At 38.4% G+C, this 18,278-nt stretch overlaps 1 protein-coding gene across 2 annotated transcripts in view; it reads right to left on the reverse strand.

Moving 5' to 3' along the window:
• Positions 1-4,784: 4,784 nt before the first annotated feature.
• LOC139948839 (cytidine monophosphate-N-acetylneuraminic acid hydroxylase) overlaps positions 4,785-18,278 on the reverse strand; it is a 37,518-nt gene continuing 24,024 nt past the window's right edge. Inside the window, exons 11-17 of one of the 2 annotated variants that reach the window (XM_071947182.1) lie at positions 17,683-17,730; positions 16,126-16,252; positions 14,508-14,630; positions 11,952-12,067; positions 11,210-11,337; positions 10,324-10,525; positions 4,785-7,383 (exon numbers count right to left, since the gene is read on the reverse strand). In XM_071947182.1, coding sequence (XP_071803283.1) covers positions 10,338-10,525; positions 11,210-11,337; positions 11,952-12,067; positions 14,508-14,630; positions 16,126-16,252; positions 17,683-17,730 — 730 coding nt within the window. In that variant the 3' untranslated portion in view covers positions 4,785-7,383; positions 10,324-10,337. Of the gene's footprint in view, positions 7,384-10,323; positions 10,529-11,209; positions 11,338-11,951; positions 12,068-14,507; positions 14,631-16,125; positions 16,253-17,682; positions 17,731-18,278 lie in introns of both variants that reach the window. The other variant, XM_071947181.1, reaches the window with a different exon arrangement.

Raw genomic sequence — 18,278 nt, forward strand, 5'->3', positions numbered from 1 at the left:
CAAGCGTTAAGACAGCTTAGAATGCGCTGGGGTTAAATTTGAGAGTTCAAAAACATTAGACTTGCAAGTTTTTAAGAGACTGGAGAACAAGTTTTGGGAAACTTTAGCAGACATGGCAACAATGGTGCAGGACTGCATTGTACATTGAATTATCATGATTTTTCAATTTTTTGTGGGACTGAAGACATGTAAAGGGGAAATATTATGTATAAATCCAGGCTCGCATCGGGCGCACAGGCATAGGGCACCGCGCACCGCTGCTGCGGTGTCTTCAATGCCTACGATATGCACAAAAAGACACTGCAGTTGGTAATTTTTCAATAGAGGGCGCTACCAATTTTCTTTCGTCGGATTGGTCTATAGGAGAATGCCTGAGGTGCCCACCATTCCCGGGCACTAAACAGCAACGCTTTCAAGCATTGAGATGGCACAGAATTCCATTTTGGGTTTTATAGATTCAAACATGACCTGCAAGTTTTTAAAGGACTCAAAAAAAGCTCTATAGAAAACTTTAGCAGACATTTCAGCGGCAGTATAACATCAACTCATTTTAACAATATTTAACTCTGAAACGGTTTAAACCAATATGGTTAGGGCCCAACACATTAAGGGATTAAAGACAACATGAGCCTCAAGGAAAACCAAAACAGCACAGCATTTTAGAGAAATCAAAATATCAATTTTCAATAGACGGCACAGAATCCACTGGGGTTTTTTGAAAGTTCAAAAAAATTAAGAGAGTAGAAGTGAGACGGCACAAATTCTAATTGGGTCTAGTTTTAGAGCTCATGAAACATTAGACTTGTAAGTTTTTTGAGGAAATTTTGGGCAAATTTAGTCACTGCAAGTCATTGCACATAATCTACAGCCACGACCCTGCAATATTTCAAACAGCAGTTTAAGAACAAGTCACTACTCTTTTATTCCCATTCATTAATGCCTTTTTGGTTAAAATGCGTAATAAAGTATGAAACTCTGTAAAACTTATCTATTGAGCTCTGTACGCATGTTGCATTTTTATGAATGAGAATTTTTTTTAATATGCATTCGTGCGCGTAGTAGTATGCATCTAAATGTATCCAAAAACAACCGGGTATAAAAAAATAACTGTTTACCTAAGTTTAGTCCAAATTCTTTACTTTCATGGAAACAGTCATAGACAAATAAAAAAACAAAATATTTCTATAACTCAAATTGATCTATGAAAATAAGTTGGGAGTTAAAGGGAAGGTACATGTTTGGTAATTACTCAAAACAAACTTTAAAACTGACTTGGTAATGAGCATTGGAGAACTGTTGATAGTATAAAATTAAAACATTGTCAGAAACGGCTCCCTCTGAAGTAGCATAGATTTTGAAGAAGAGCTAGACTGTCTTTTATTATTTGTCACTAAAATGTTGTTTGTTTGTTAATTGTTGTTGTTGTTGTTGTTGTTGCTGGTGTTGTTGTTTTGATAGGTTTCCGATCCTGCTAACTTCTTTACGCATTGTTGTTGTTTTGGGTTATTTTCGCTGCTTATTTCCCGGCTGCTATGATGAGTTTGTTACTGGTGTTACTGTTACGAATTTGTCTTATCCCACTCGCGTAGCGAGCCAGTCTTGCCGGCTTCCGGGTTCATCGTACAAACAAAACAATACGCGTTCACAATCGTGCTTTTTAAATGTTGCGCCCCTGTGAAAATGCCCCAAATTCACAAACAAATACATTGAGTAACAATTCAACTTTCCACAAAGATAACTACCAACTCACCAGTATCCGTTTTGCCGTAAGTCTAGCCACGAAACTGTCCGTTACAAGTAGAAAAGTGTCTGGAAAAGAAATCGGTTGAAATGGACGTCTTCGTCGTCCATTTTTCTTGTGGCAAAATGGCGACCAACTGGTGCCCGACGCCAATAGTCTTTCAGTGTTTCAGGCTGCACTGGTGTACTATCTTCAGCCATTTCTATGTCTTCAGCGCGAAGTCAGGGCGCCGAGCTGAAGACAGTGAATGTGACATAAACAATTAAAGGCTAAATAATTAATCAAATAAAAAAGTTGTAAAATCTAGTTCGAGAGCTGGAGGGTTACAACTGTTGATGTCTAGTCTATGCACAGTTCTGTTGTTTTAATTCCTTGTTAGGTCTAAACGAATTTGACCATTTTAAAAGTTTACTTTAAAATAGAGGGCGGGTAGGGCGGGTAGGGCGCCGAGGAGGTGAGTGGCATTGGGCGCTTCAGGAAATTAAATTTTAGGTCCCCAATTGTTCTGTTTCGATAAAGTAAAGAACGGTACAAGATATGTAACAACTTATGGTTCAATATTTCAAAAAAAGTACCGAGCGTTTGAAATACTGTCAAAACTTGACAGCCGCATTTAAACATTCCAAATCACCAGTTTGCAAAGGCTTGGATTTCCGCAATTAATAATGCAACAAGTTTTCCTATTCAAACCAAAATTTATTTTTTACAATTCACATTCGTCTTCTTATAGGGAAAAATACCACACCAAAATATCTCAAGATTAATAATAGGCCTGATGCGAACAGCAATTATTTTCAACAATATTTTAAAAAACAAAAGGCTCAACTCACCTTTGTACCTCTTTAGAATGGATGTCGACTGGAAGGAGTGTGGGAGGCCGGCATGGATTTTCATCAACATGGGTTTTAACTGGGGAGGGGGCAGGGTTGGCATGGAGTTTCACTGGGGGCTGGTTTTTGTCAGCAGTGATGGGAGAGGGGTCATGCTGTAAAGGCAGTGGCCGCATTGGTAATTACTCACAATAATTATTAGCATGAAACCTTACATGGTAACAAGTAAAGGGGAGAGGTTGATAGTATAAAACATTGTGAGAAACGGCTCTCTCTGAAGTAACGTTGTTTCCGAGAAAGAAGACATTTTTCACGAATTTGATTTTGAGACCACATCAAGCATCTGAAAGCACAAAACTTCGTGTGACAAGAGTGTTTATCCTTCATTATTATCTCGCAACTTCGACGACCAATTGAGCTCAAATTTACACAGAATTAGTAATTTATGATGCATGTTGAGATACACCAAGTGAGAAGACTGGTCTTTGGCAATTACCAATAGTGTCCAGGACGCCAGTGTCTTTTAGGCCGTCGGATATCCCCCCCGCCCCCCTAAAAAACCATACCACTACCAAATCACTTGATACTATGCATACTGACAAATCAAGATTTGGCAAGAGTCTCGGGAAAATGTTTGCATGAGTAGGCCAACAGTAGTGGGTAACCAAAGTTCTTAAATTTCGATAAAGTTCCCCCACACCCCAAAACAAACAATAACAAAACAATAACCAACAACAACAACAACAACAACAACAACAACAACACCACCACACAGACAAAAACCACCAACAAACACTTTAAATATGGGACAATAATAAAGAATCAAACAATCTCAAAGGGGGTTAAATCCAGCGTTGTTATCAAATTTTGCAAAGTACATGTACTGACAAATTCAACAAGCAAGTCCAGCTGTCTTACCAATGCGTTTCAAATATTGAAAAACAACAAGGGTTTTTATCAAAGTGGGTCAAACATAAACACATGTGCATTTTCGGTTGCAGTGGCTAAAACTATACTCTGAATAATCATAATGATGTTTAAGAAGGCCAAGACACATGTTAGTTAACAGCATATTAAAAGTACTCCATGTTGAGGAGGCATGTGATTTTTTGTGTCTTCTTCTTTAATCATTTACTTAAGACTTATCCATTGTGAAGGAAATAGACAAGTGTAAAGGTTCCTGGTGCAGTTGGAAACAGGTTTAAACACTTTACATATTAACTTAATTGTTCTGGGGTACACAAAGCTGGGCCCAACTTCATGGGTCTGCTTACCGCCGGTTTATGTGCTTACAACCATGATTCTTTGCTTACTGCGCAAGCACCAAATTTATGCACCAGCTGTGTAGGTGAATAGTAAGTAACTTAGGGTACTCCAGTGCCAAGCAAAAAAATCCTGTGGCCAATTTCATAGGGCTGCTTAAGAAAAAAATTTGCTTAAGCACGAAAATAACTCGCTTATTTTACACATGTTATTACTGGGCAAAATGTTTTGCCATATACATTGCTTATGACTAGTATTTAGCTGTGTTTACTTCGCATAACAATTGAGTGGGGTCTTGGCTATGCCTTGTCAACATTTTCTGTAAAAATTTGAGAAGTTCACAAGGCCTTGTGAACATTTTCTATAGAAATTCAATAAGTTCACAGGGCTATAGCCTTGTGAAAATTTTCTGTAAAAATTTGATAAATTCACAATGCTTTAGCCCTTTTGAATATTTTCTGTAAAAACTTGTTAAATTCACAAGGCTAAATTGTGTGAACATTTTCAAGAAAAGAATGATAAATTCACATAGCCCTGTGAACATTTTCGCAAAGAAATTGAAAAGTTCACAAGGCCTCGTTCACGAAAATAATCACCTTATCGAGTTTTTATGAAAATTTTCACAAGGCTGAAGCTATAGCCTAATGAACTTATCATTTTTTTTGCTTAAAAGTTTACAAGTGAACTTGTCAAACTTATAAGTTCACAAGGCCGTGTGAACATTTTCGTGAAAAATGAGATAAGTTGACATTTTCAAGAAAAAAAGCTCACAAGGACTATTTTCTGGAAAAATTTGATAAGTTCATCTTGTGAATATCTTCAGGAGGAAAATACGATAACTTTCAAGAAAAATATGATACGTTCACAAGGCTATACATATTCCTTGTGAATATTTAAGAGGAAAATTTGACATGTTCTTAAGTTCCAATAAAGATTACTGCACAACAATGTACTTCAATAAATCATATTTAATGTCAATCTCAACATAGTTTGAGCCTAAAGTTTGGACTAAAGAAACAGTAAAAGGTCAAATAAATAGTTCGGCAATTCAAGCTTTTGGCCACCGGGCACCAATGAAAATGGTAAAAATAGAATGCTTGGTCCGAGAGTAGTATTGACAATAATCGATTGCAAAGTTCATTTTATACAGACTACAAATAATTTTCTGTGAATAAATAACAGTTGCACACTCGGTAAGAATAGTCCAGTAATATTTGTACAAGTTGGTTCATACTTAAAGGAACACGTTGCCTAGGATCGGTCGAGTTGGTCTTTGAAAAACGTTTGTAACCGTTTTTTATAAAATGCATATGGGTAGAAAGATGTTGTAAAAGTAGAATACAATGATCCAGACAAACATGCCTCGAAATTGCGTGGTTTTCCTTTTACCTCGTCGACTAACACGTCGGCCATTTATGGGGGTCAAAATTTTGACTCCCATAAATGGCCGACAATGATAGTTCGCACAGTAGAAGGAAAACCACGCAATTTCGAGGCAAACTTGTGTGGATCATTGTATGCTACTTTTAAAACATCTTTTCAACCATATGCATTTTATAAAAAACGGTTACAAACGCTTTTGTTTTGACCAACTCGTCCGATCCAAGGCAACGTGTTCCTTTAATGTAAATGTAAACACAGGAGAAAGTCAACAGATTGGGGCCCTACTATATATCACCGTTCATGTAAGAAGTCTGTGATTTACAATGCTCCAAAATACCTCATCAACCTCATCCACCCATACACCTCAGCACACACCAGACTGCGTTCTAATGAACTCATGGTGCTTCATAAGCCAAGCACTTCCACTCTTTGGGGCAATAGGGCATTTTCTGTGACATCCGCCCGGGTGTGGAACCAACTCCCACTGACTGTCAAATCATCTCCATCCATCACAACATTCAAGACAAACTTAAAATCTCACCTGTTCAAACAAGCATACTCACACAATCCTCAGTCCTAATTTGTCTTTCTCTCCTCAAGCGCCGTGAGCGCCTTCCTGAGGCGGATACCGGCGCTCTATTAAGTGTTCTTAATTATTTTTATTATTATTATTATTATTTGTATTATTATTATTATTATAATTATTATTAGCATTCAAATCTCTCAAAAGAGGAAGATTTTTTACAACAATCACAGAGACACTTAGAGTTACAATCAACAAAATAAGGAACACGTTGTCATAATGAGGAAGATTTTGTACAACAAACCAGGACTGGGAGAATAATCGCTTAGACAAATACATACTCTGAGAAACATTACTGACGGTAATGCTTCTTAAAATTCAAATTTGGGGGGATAATAACAGATATCTTTTTACATAACCACAAAACTTAAAGATACTATGTCAGACTTTTGGCCGATTTGACCCCAAAATTTTGATTGGGTGTCGATAATGTTACAAGCATTCATTTGAGCCATTGCTCGAAAAAGTCTGCAAATTAATCGTAGCAGTGAAATAAAGTGCTCAAAATTAGTTTTTGTTGGGATCCTTACAATTTAGAAGAAACACTTCAAATTTTTGTCATTGATCCTGACCATTAAAAGTAAAAGTTGATACTCTTTGAAATACCATTCACTCCAAAAAAATTATTTTCTAATGTTTGGGGCCAAAATTCTGACATCATCTTTAAGAGTGAAATGATTCTCAAAAATTTATGAACTATCAAAATCTGCTCCAAGGCCCAAACTTGTACTTCTCACCAAATAAGTTTGTATTGCCATTAAGTTTAAAAGTGATTACAAAACGCATACATTGCCTTTAAGAAGTTGTTTTCTAAATATTAATAACTATTGCGATAACAGCCCAGTATAGGTTTAAGTTTTGGTTGCGTTGTTTTTATAAATAAGGTTATAAATATTATTATTACGTAATAATTATGTGCTGATAAGTGAAAGAATTCAGCAAAGCAAGCAGTGTATAATTTGTGCCTACTAACCTTCGACCTAGTAAGTATTTTTTCGTAGATGTAAAGTCACAAGTCACATCATCAATAAATAAATTTATCATTTCCCATGTGAGGAACAAATGATAAAAACATAAATTTAGAGGCAAAGTATATCTTTGGTTTTTGGAACTGGGCGAATGTTTTAATCCTATATATGTATACATATGTAGAAATATACAATACAACAATTGTAATTTTAAATGTTAAAACATTTTAAAGTTGAGTAATCTCCAAAAAACTGAAGTTGTAATAACCACGAAGAAAGATTAATCCGAAATTGGAATAAACAACCTGAGAAATGTTTCATGCATGACACGTTCTCAGATTGAAAATTAGTTTAATCCCTAACTCTAAAACCACAAAAGGAAACACATCTCAAAATATACATTTTCAATATCTGGGGGTGCTCATAACCCAAGGTATAACCCCCCATTTAAATAATGGTAGATTCCAAATGTCTAATGAATGGATTAAATTCTTTAAATAAAACAAGCACATGCACTTACCCTAGATCTATGTATTAGTGAAAAAGGGGGGAGAAACAACCACGGTTGCACAAGCTCATGGATTTCATTCAAAGGCAGCTGGATAAGTGTAGGACCTGTGAAAAGGAAACAGATGGAGAAAACTGAGTTAACTTTGAGCTGAAATTTCTGTAAACATTCCTATTCAACAACAGTCAGGGGTTAGGGTTAAAGACACTGGACACTATTGGTAATTGTCAAAGACCAGTCTTATCACTTGGTGTATCTCAACATATACACAAAATAACAAACCTGTGGAAGTTTGAGCTCAATCGGTCGTCGAAGTTGCGAGATAATAAAGAAAGAAAAAAACACCCATGTCACACGAAGTTGTGTGCTTTTACATGGTTGATTTCAGGACCTCAAATTCTAAATCTGAGGTCTCAAAATCAAATTCCTGGAAAATTACTTTAAAACTATGTCACTTTAAAGGGAGCCGTTTCTCACAATGTTTTATACTATCAACCTCTCCCCAATACTCGTTACCAAGTTTGGTTTTATGCTAATAATTATTATGAGTATTTACCAATAATGTCTACTGCCTTAAAGGGAGGTATACTTTGGTAATCGCTCTTAAAACTAATGCTTATAAAAACTTTTATTTCGAACCCTACAACAGCTTTAGGTAGCATAAAGCATTTTGACAAACTTTGTAGTAATGTGGTTATGCATTAGTTTTTATGCTGCAAAATTCGAATGTGAGAAGCGTTACTGATAATAATGTTTCTCAGATTGTGAATTCCTATTAGGGATTATTCTTCCAGGGTGGACATATCAGCTCCAGATTTTTGGCGATATCTCTAACACGCGACCACCTTTAGAAATGAAATGTTCCCATATGTTAGTTTTATTGTGTATCTAAATTTATGATGGATTAAAACAATTGAATGGTTCAAAAAACCAAAGGTTTACTTTGCCTTTAAAGCCATTGGACCCTTTCGGTAAACAGTGTTGTCCAAGGCCCACACTTTGTGTACCACAACTTCTATATCAAATAACAAACCTGTGAAAATTTAGGCTCAATCGGTCATCGGAGTCGGGAGAAAACAACGGAAAAACCCACCCTTGTTTCCGCGCGTTTCGCCGTGTCATGACATGTGTTTAAAATAAATCTGTGATTCTCGTTAACGAGAATTTATACTGTTTTGCTGTTTTCTCAAAAAGTAAAGCATTTCATGGAATAATATTTCAAGAGAAGTCTTTCACCATTACCTTCTGTAAACCCTGTAAGTTAATTGTAAATCTGTGAACTTTTTTTTTTTTTTTGAACCGAAAGGGTCCAATGGCTTTAAAGGCACTGGAAGCTTTTGGTAGTATGAAGCATTTTTAGATATATTGTGACGAGCTACGCCATTGTTGGCGCTCTTCTAGCCATGGTCTATTAAGCTTGGGGCGAAATCGATTTATTTTTTTTCAAGATATATCGCCGACAATATATCGCGATATTCGATATAAATGCGATTAATTAAATTTGACCTCATCAGTCTTCAAACTCCCAGTGAAAGTTGTAGAAGAGACAGTCACAGCATTAGAGAGGGGGTCTAATGACCTATTCTTCTGGTTTTACTCCAAATCTATGGGGTGCAAGATGTCTCAGCTAGAAAATACATCACGATATTGCGATATTTAATCGATATCGCGATATATCGCTATTGCGATATATCGCGATATATCAATATTTCGATAAAAACTAAATCGATCCGATATAGAAATCGATAATATTGATAATATCGTGATATCGCCCAAGCTTATGGCCTATGTGATCATCTGATGCAGTAGGCGGATGCTCATGGTCTGATCACATGCACAGATGGTGGGCTACATGTATGTGGGCTTAGAGCTGTGAGTAGCTAGCTGCTATACTTAGTTTACTGTGTGTTAAATAGTGTTGTATGATCCGTTTTCAGTTAGTCTTAGACCAGCGTTCAGATAGTGAAGTCACACCATAGTTTTAGACACCATTATAAGTTCACAATTACTTCCCGCCAAACTTCCCGCTGATTCTGTTCAGCAGAGTGTGGGTTCGAATCCCCGTCGTGACACTTGTGTCCTTGAGCAAGACACTTAACTATTATTGCTTCTCTCCACCCAGGGGTACCTGTGAGGGCAGAGATGGTTCTTGTGTTTGATTAAGCCAAGTAGCGCATTTGTGGCTGTATACTCCCCAGGGAGCTGAGATGGTTTAAGGAAAGAATTAAGGCCCAGTGACCAGGGGTAATAATTTGAAGCGCTTTGAGACACCCGTTCGGGAGTGGAAAAGCGCTATATAAACTCACAATATTACAATATTTATATTAAACTTTGAATTATACCTGTATACGTGTACAAGAAAGAAGAGTTTATACACAATAACACGCTGTTGTTCCAATAAATCCAGAAGCGTTTCTTTCTAATCTTTCTGTGCCCTATCGTTATTATTAAATAAGGCTACTTAGTTAAGGTAATACTAGATCAAACATACGTTACAATATTATGTAAAAATACTATCAGTGTTCATGCCGAAAAAGTTGAAGAGGGTAACGCTTCTTAGATTGTGTATTCCTGTACAGATTTTAGGTGATATCTAGAAAACACACAGATATACTTTGTCTTTAATAATAGTCAGTTTTTTATATAGCGCTTTATACACCCAGAGGGCGTCTCAAAGCTCTTCCACATTATTACCCCTGGTCAAGCATAGTTTGTGCTTAATGCAGTATGTACTTTATGTTACTAAACATTCTTTGCTTAAACAGCTAGCGCAGAAATATGGCAGGACGCTGTACGCGAAGAGAATAGTGAGCACTCCTGCACAAAATGGCAAGAACCAAGAAATTTGGCCTTCTGTAAACACAAAGAACGGCTAGGAGAAGAATGTGCTAAAGAAACACCATGGACGAAGACATCTTATCTCACAACAATTTTTCTTAACCACTTAAACTCCACAATCAATTGTAAAGAGTTTTATTTTTGCATCATGACAAAGTTATGTTCTTTTATCGTTTCTCAATCGACAAACTTTGAAGGCGAACTCTTACCTGTATAGATCCGACTACTTTGACTCCGATTTCCAGATTGCCACTCCAACACCAACCAGCGCCACAACGATCCCAAGTGGTCGAAGTAATCGCTCGTAGTTCCAGTGAGTGCCCGGCTTAGTCGCTGAATCTTTGGAGTCACTGGACGGGTCCTTTGCTTCTACTTTGAGTTCCTGAGCAACACCATCAGTGAGTTGTTTCTCTGCTACGTTTTAAAGACAAAAAGTTGTTTATTTCTTGTGTGAATGACATGAGATGCAACCATATTTAATAATAATAGTAATATTAATAACAGTGGTCTGTTATAGAGTGTCAGGCATGACGCTCATGGCGCTGTACAAGCAAAATATAAATACAAATACAAACTCTTTCTCTTGCTAAGTGCACTGGGTTCTTTTCGGGCATTAAACAACAAATGTCCCACTCGAAGGACAACACAAAAGTGTCTTGCTTTAGAAGTGTCCTACACAAATGTCAGGACCGGGACATGAACCCACACTCGGAAACACCAGAGCTTAAGTTTGGTGTTCTTATCTGCTATGATAGTTACTATAGACTAAGCCTTTTTCCTGAAGACAATTGAAGCATACTGATCAAAATTTCAAATTGTAACACCATCACTTCTTCTAAGAACTATCAGGGTCAAATCTGCTCACCAAAGCAAAGAATTGCAGCTTTACGAAGCGAAGAATTCAGCGCTAACACAAGGCGTTTTTCATGTGCTAGCAGGGAATTTTTGCTTTTGCGCGTGCGTATTCCAGAATACTAGACATTCTTCGCTTACACAGCTAGCACAAAAATTTGGCGCTTGCACAATAAGCAGAAAATGGTGATTATAACACAAAATTCAGTGGTAAGCAGAGCCATGAAATTGGTCCCAGCTTACCTGCCGGAGTTGCTTGACTTGGGTTCCAGATGGCCTTTTGAGGAGCTCCCTTAGTCTTCATGTCCCTTAAGAAGCCTTCCCAGTCTGGATCAGTCCTTGGCAGTAAGATCTGCATGTGATTCCAAAACCTTAATTGAGAAAAACAAACTTGAGTCAGGTTTGAAGCTTGTAAAGATGGATTTGAGATACTCACGACCAGCCAGAGAAAAAAATAAGTTTTTATTGTCATTGATTTTAAGAGTGATCATGGTGATTACCAAGTCTAGAATTCCATCTTTGAGAGGGCAAGGCCATTTTATTTGGCAAAGGGCACTTCCATTGGAAAATCTTTAACTTTTCAAGGGACACTAAGGCGTAGACAAAGGCAACAGAGGCAGGCCATGGCCTCTGTGAAACTCTAGGCCTGGATTACCAAACATATACATGTACCTAAGTGGTTTTGTAAACTGTGTGTCAGTTTCTGGCGGCGGTGACGATATCTGTGAACTTTTGGTGCAGGGCTTCAAACAAACAAACAAGCAAGCAAACAGAACCTTAGCTGGAGGCAAAGTCAAAGCCAACTGCCCTGCTTAAGCAGAGAATAACGCTTAACCCCTTTCGCCTAAGCAAAAATGAGCAGGATACTCAGTCACACATTGCACAAGTTACTTTGGCTGGTAACCTGGTAAGCATAATGTTGTTGTGCTTCGCTACTTGTTGTGCTTAGGGCCCAGGTATCAAAACGTTCCAAAGAGAAACTTACAAATAATGGAATGTGTCTGGTTCCCTGGAGATCCTATTGTTAAATCCAATGTAGAGATCATCCCAGAAGAGCCCCTGTCTAACTGTCTCTCGATGCACACCGATGCGATTCTCCATCTACAAAGGAAACCAAAAAAATGAATAAGTTGCTGAAACCACATACGGATTTTAATATAGAGCAGAAACTGCAGGGCTTTTTTCAAAATTTGTTATGCAGGTTCGCCCCGAGCAAGGCCAAAAGCCACTCTTGGCAAGGGCCCACGAAAAAAAATATTAAATGTGAAAAATATCTCAGGGGAGCTAAACATATGAATTGATATTCCTCTTAAAACAGTCTAGGTTGTAGGATGGAGGGAAACATGCACCAGGCAAGGAGTTCCAAAGGGATACAGGACGTGGAATAAAGCTTTCGGAATGGCTCCTTGTTCTACAACTCAGCAAATCAATGGGTGTCGTGGCAGAGCGGATAAGAACACCAAACTCAAGCTCTGGTGCTTCTGTTCAGCGGAGTGTGGGTTCGAATCCCGGTCTTGACACTTGTGTCTCTGAGCAAGACGCTTAACTATATTTGCTTCTCTCCACCCAGGGGTAAATGGGTACCTATGAGGGTAGCCCTATATACGACTCTTTCTCTGTACACAGGAACAGAGTCCTAACTATTGAGGCCCGTTTCTGGGGTGGAAAAATTTCACAGCTTCATAACTTAAATCTTACCTGCAACAAGCCAACAGATTCACATTCCATGGCGGCATACATTTTTCTGCGGTGGGTTTTGGTCCTCATATTTTTCTCACAGTTTTGTCTGTTTTCGTGCGTACGCGTATACATTCGCATACAAGACGCACGATGCAAGCTTAGACGCATGAATTCTTGGTCACTGTATCTTGACTGCACAGCGTTAACAACACAATTCAAAATTTGCGCGTCGTGCGTCTTGCGTACACACGGCAGACTGTGAGAGTACGAACAAAAATGGGAATTCCTTAACGTTGGGGGCTGCATTATTTCATGAAAACGACGGATTTGTGAAGAATATATGACGATCAAAACCCACCGCAGAAAAATATATGCTGCCATAGAATGTGAATCTGTTGAAATTGGTGCTTTCTTGCAGGTAAGATTTGAGTTATGAAGCTGTAAAAAATTTCCGCCCCAGAAATGTACCCTGTAGTACACTGTAGTACAAAACGAAAGTGTAAGGCCGCCAGGGCTACCTATGAGGGCAGAGATGGTTCTTGTGATTGATTTAGCCGAGTAGCACATATTTGTTGCACCGGCTGTATACTCCCCAGGTAGTTGAGATGGTTTAAGGATTGAATCAAGACCTATTAGGTGTGAAAAGCGCTGTATAAAAAAAATGGTTAATATAGGTTTTCTCGGTCATATTCGGCAAATGAACAGTCAATTTAACCACCAAGCTATTCTATTTCGGGCGAAATCGCATGCTAATGAAAAAGTTCATTCGCTTTCGTTTTATGATTAGTCAAAATGTAATGTTGTGTCATTCGATTTAACAAAATAATCATTCAATTTAACAATTCATCAAAGCAGCATTCAAATTCGCAGTCGCTTGAGGCGTGTGTGTCATGAAAAAGAATGCTGAATTAAACAGAGTGCTTGAGGAATTTGACTGGACTCAAAACGAAGTTAAATGGCTGAATTCTGGATTTGAAACGCAGTAACAACTGGAGTGGCAAAACAGCTTTAATTCATACGCATGAAAATGAAACTGACTGCTCATTTGTTGAATTTGACCGAGAAAACCTTTAACCATTTAGCCACTGGACCGCCCAGCCGCCTATCGATATACTGTAGTGATAAGAGGAAACCTTGCTAGCTTGTGTTTGTAGAAAAAAGGAACATCAAAAGAATCCTCGATAGTCATTATTAAGCTAATGAAGCTAATGATGGTGAAATAATTTAGCTCTTACCCAAACAAGACGCTCATTAGTAAACACAAAGGAAACTGTATTTATTATCATTCATGATAATATTGTCGAAAACTCACGCCTTCGCATTTAATCAGTATAATCATTGATTCAGATAAAAGCCTTGAAAAGCTAATGTGTCCATTTTATCCTTACAAACAAATATTCGCCATAAAAATTACCGTGCCGTTTAACGAGAGACATGTATTGTTCTCATGCGAACTTGTACTTTTCTACAAATATCAAGGTTCAAATTGTGCATAAAAATTAAGCTGTGGCTATCTTTTAAAATTTGAACTACGATTCCAGTAATTAACTGCAAGAATCTTGAAGTATTAGTTTTCAGCAAACTCGGGCGGTGCAGGGACTAGAGGGATATTATTATTACTAGAAGTAGAATGTCTGGTTTTGCACTCAAACTTCTCGATAGGAGGCACCAGGCCAGACACTCTGGTGGCACATTTACATTGAAAATATCTGTAGAAGAGAGAGAGCCTCGCTACAGACCTACGTTGGGGAAAAATGTTGTAATTTCGAAACAAATTTGGCTATGACATAGCAATAGAAAGCTCTAAGAGAATGGGAAGATCAAACATGAATGATTAGAGATAAATGACCCTTGACCTCACCTCAAGGTAGCTGTGTTCCCTCGCTGGGCGCTCTGTAGGGAATGTTGGCTCCTCTCCAACGAAATCAACCATGAAGTCATAGCCACCAACTACAGGGCGAAAATCATCGTCTCTCTCCACCATCTAGATAAGCAAATGGAGGTTAAAGGCACTGTACACGTTTGGTGATTGTCAAAGACCAGGGCCCAATTTCATAGAGCTGCTTACGCAAATTTTGCTTAAGCAAAAAATTCATTGGTTAGTAAAATCAGATTACCGGCCAAGACTCCACTCAATTGTTATGCTAAGTAAACAACAGCTAAATACTAGTCATAAGCAATGTATATGGCATGAAATTTTGGCCAGTATGTGTAACTTAAGCAAATTTTTTGCTTTTAAAAAGCAGCTCTATGAAATTGGCCCCAGTGCTCTCACTTGGTGTATCCCATCATAAGCATAAAATAACAAGCCTGTGAAAATTTGGGCTCAATTGGTCATCGAAGTTGCAAGAAAATGATGAAAAAGAAAAAACACCCTCGTTGGAAGAATTTGTGTGCTTTCAGATAGGAATAAAAGACTAGCTAGTAGTCTTTTAATATTTTAGTGAGAAATTACCTCTTTCTCAAACTACGATACTTCAGAGGGAGTCGTTTCCTGCAATGTTTTTATACTATCAACAGCTCTCCAATGCTCGCAAACAAGTCAGTTTTTAAGTTGATATTTGTTTTGAGTAATTACCAAACATGTACCTTCCCTTTAAACAAAAATCAGCCATTCAAAGGGCGATGCAATAATGGGTAACCCCTTAGAGACCATAAAGATCTCATTGGGGGTAATTCCAGTTGCGCTACCATGGGCAGCGCGCCATATCGATACCTCTCCTCACTTACTCCGGGAAGGGCTGTACTGAGAAACAACGCTGATTGGCTCATGAAATTGGTTATGCATTAGATGTATAGTGCGCGCGAGCGTAGTTTTAAGCTATTTCCATGTTGATCATGCCCGCGTTTTTTATGGCAAGAACATATTTTTTTATTCTTTAAGATGAAAGAGATGCAGGTGCGCAGAGAATTGATTGATTACAGGTGCTTATTAAAATGTGCTAGATTCTAGCACATTTTAATGAACAAATTCCAGGGATTATGATTGGCAACGCATTCTGGGAAAAAATGATGCAGCGAGAACGATCACCCCTGGGGATGAGAATGGGGTAATTGTATAGCAACATAAGTCTAATAGTATGCCACTTTTGTTGTCACAAGCAACTCTTTAGCTAACCACCTTCTATTACTGTGTTGGCTGGGTAGATTTTGTTCTTCTGAGAAGTTACTTTGCTGTATTATATTCTACTATCACAAAATAGATTTTCGGACTTCTTATTAACTACTACCCGAGCGGTAGGTAGGAGAATTGGTCAGGACCACTTCTTTTGCTAAGCAGAATCGAGTGGCCTTCTCGTTGTTAAAGTAGGCTCTTAACTTGTCTCAACGTTTTGAATAGCCTGCGCTAGTCATTGTCAGGAGATTGTGTGAGAGATATGTTACTAGAAAACATACTTTGCGGACCTAGAATACACCCTTCTTTTGGGAACACCACAATGTTCACTTTCACTAATCGGCAAAAAGAAAGTTTCACTTACTCTAATGACCAGGTTGTAATTCTTGAAGCCGGTCCATTTGTAGTAGAATTGAATCCACTCTGGGTAGGAAAAGATCTCTTCTTCGATGTTCTTGTTGATTGCGTTGATATATTTTTCAAAATCCCAGCTACAAGTCAGAATAATAAATAATAATAACATGGAGCATTTATAAAGCGCTTAACGTAGAACTTCTCAGCCACAGCCGCAGCAGCAAGAGAGAGGACAACCCCCCGGGCGCAGTCCATCGTCAGTATTGCGAATGGACGCCTACTACTAAGAACAGAGCGCTTGACTAGAGACTGGGACAAAAGCAAAACAAAGGAATTAGGATTGGCTATGGAACAGAAATGTCTTTAGGAGACTTTTGAATACAGGAAACGAGATTGCTTCTCTCAGACGCAGGGCAGCCATGGCGAATGAGCTATCCCCAGCCTTCTTTATAGACCGGCAGGAAGCTCATTCCACAGACGCGGGGCAGCCATGGCGAATGGGCTATCCCCAGCCTTCCTTCTAGACCTGCAGGAAGCTCATTCCACAGACGCGGGGCAGCCATGGTGAATGAGCTATCCCCAGCCTTCCTTATAGACCTGCAGGGAGCTCATTCCGCAGACGCGGGGCAGCCATGGTGAATGAGCTATCCCCAGCCTTCCTTATAGACCTGCAGGGAGCTCATTCCACAGACGCGGGGCAGCCATGGTGAATGAGCTATCCCCAGCCTTCCTTCTAGTTCTGGGAACAGAAAGCCAAGTCAGCTCAGCTGATGAGCGGAGTTGATGCCTGTACGCATCAGCAGTATTAGAGTTGTGGAAATGCACAAGAAAACAAAATTGGAGCTATGCGTAGTGGAAACGCATTGTAAGGGCCTTGGAGCTATGCGTAGTGGAAACGCATTGTAAGGGCCTTGGAGCTATGCCAAGTGGAAACGAATTGTATTGGCCTTGTAACTCGAGGCAACTTTAGCAGGTAATTTGATAGAAACCAACTGCAGCGCATGCATGCTGCAGGACCAGTTTGGTAGCACATGAGTATTTTCCAAACAATGTCTTACGATCCCCCAGATCAATATTTGAACATTCAAAAATGAATTGGTTCTCTTCTTGGAGATTGCCTGGAACTGGTTGCCTATAAATGCCTGCTGTGGCATAGCCCTTAAACCTTGACTGGGGAAACTCAAAGTTACATCAATGAGATCTCTCACCTCGACTTCCCAATATTCCTCACCACCACCACGCCAAGGATTAACTACATTAATCCCTCTAAATCCCAATCTCTTGTTCCCAATAACTCGCCAAAATCTAGTTTACAAAGAGCCCAATGATTTTAGCGCCGCATTGGTAAACAAACTGTCTTGGCATACACTAAGCAATACCATTCTTATGAAAGCTTGATTCGTTAAGCAATTTAATGAACCAATCAATAAATGAATCAATCATCAAACTTAGGTTGCAAAGTTCCTAGGAGTTTCAAAGAATTTCCTCAAGAAATTTTCAGGTCGAGTGTTAATTGATATTTCAAAATCTTTGGCTTCAATTTGAACGAAAGGTCGGAATGACTCACCTATCTTTGAATTTCTGTGTGCCCCTTGGTGGATCTGTGATGAAATCTCTGAAAACAGGAAATAATAATTTGTAATAATCATTTCATTTGTTGTTGCCCAATATTTACTGTATCAAGAAAGAAATTGTATGATACCATTGGTCAAAGTTACACAGATTTTAGTATCTTATCTGAGATAGACAAATTTCCTCAGGAAAAAAACATTATGAATTGTGTTGCAAAGTACATATATTCTCTGCTTTTAAGTTAAAGGAAACACAAACATAACTTAATATTTGTTCTTGCTAACCTCTCCTCCTATGTTGTATTAGAAGTTTAAATTTTGTTATTGTTGGAACTCTTCCCCAGGGTAGGGGTTTGTTCCGTTTTGGGGAATAAAATTTGATACAATACGAGAATAACATAAATGAGTCCTGTAAAGGGCTGGTATTCCCAAAAAGAGACAATCATGGTAATTGCTCATGCTATAAAATAAATTTTAAAAACAGTTCAAAAGAAAGGAACAAAAGTATGTGTGTTAAAAATCACTGGTCAACATAATAGGGCCCTATTTCATAAAGCTGCTTAAAGGAACACGTTGCCTTGGATCGGACGAG

The sequence above is a fragment of the Asterias amurensis genome, chromosome 16 (genome assembly GCF_032118995.1).
Source record: "Asterias amurensis chromosome 16, ASM3211899v1".
NCBI classification, from domain to species: domain Eukaryota; kingdom Metazoa; phylum Echinodermata; class Asteroidea; order Forcipulatida; family Asteriidae; genus Asterias; species Asterias amurensis.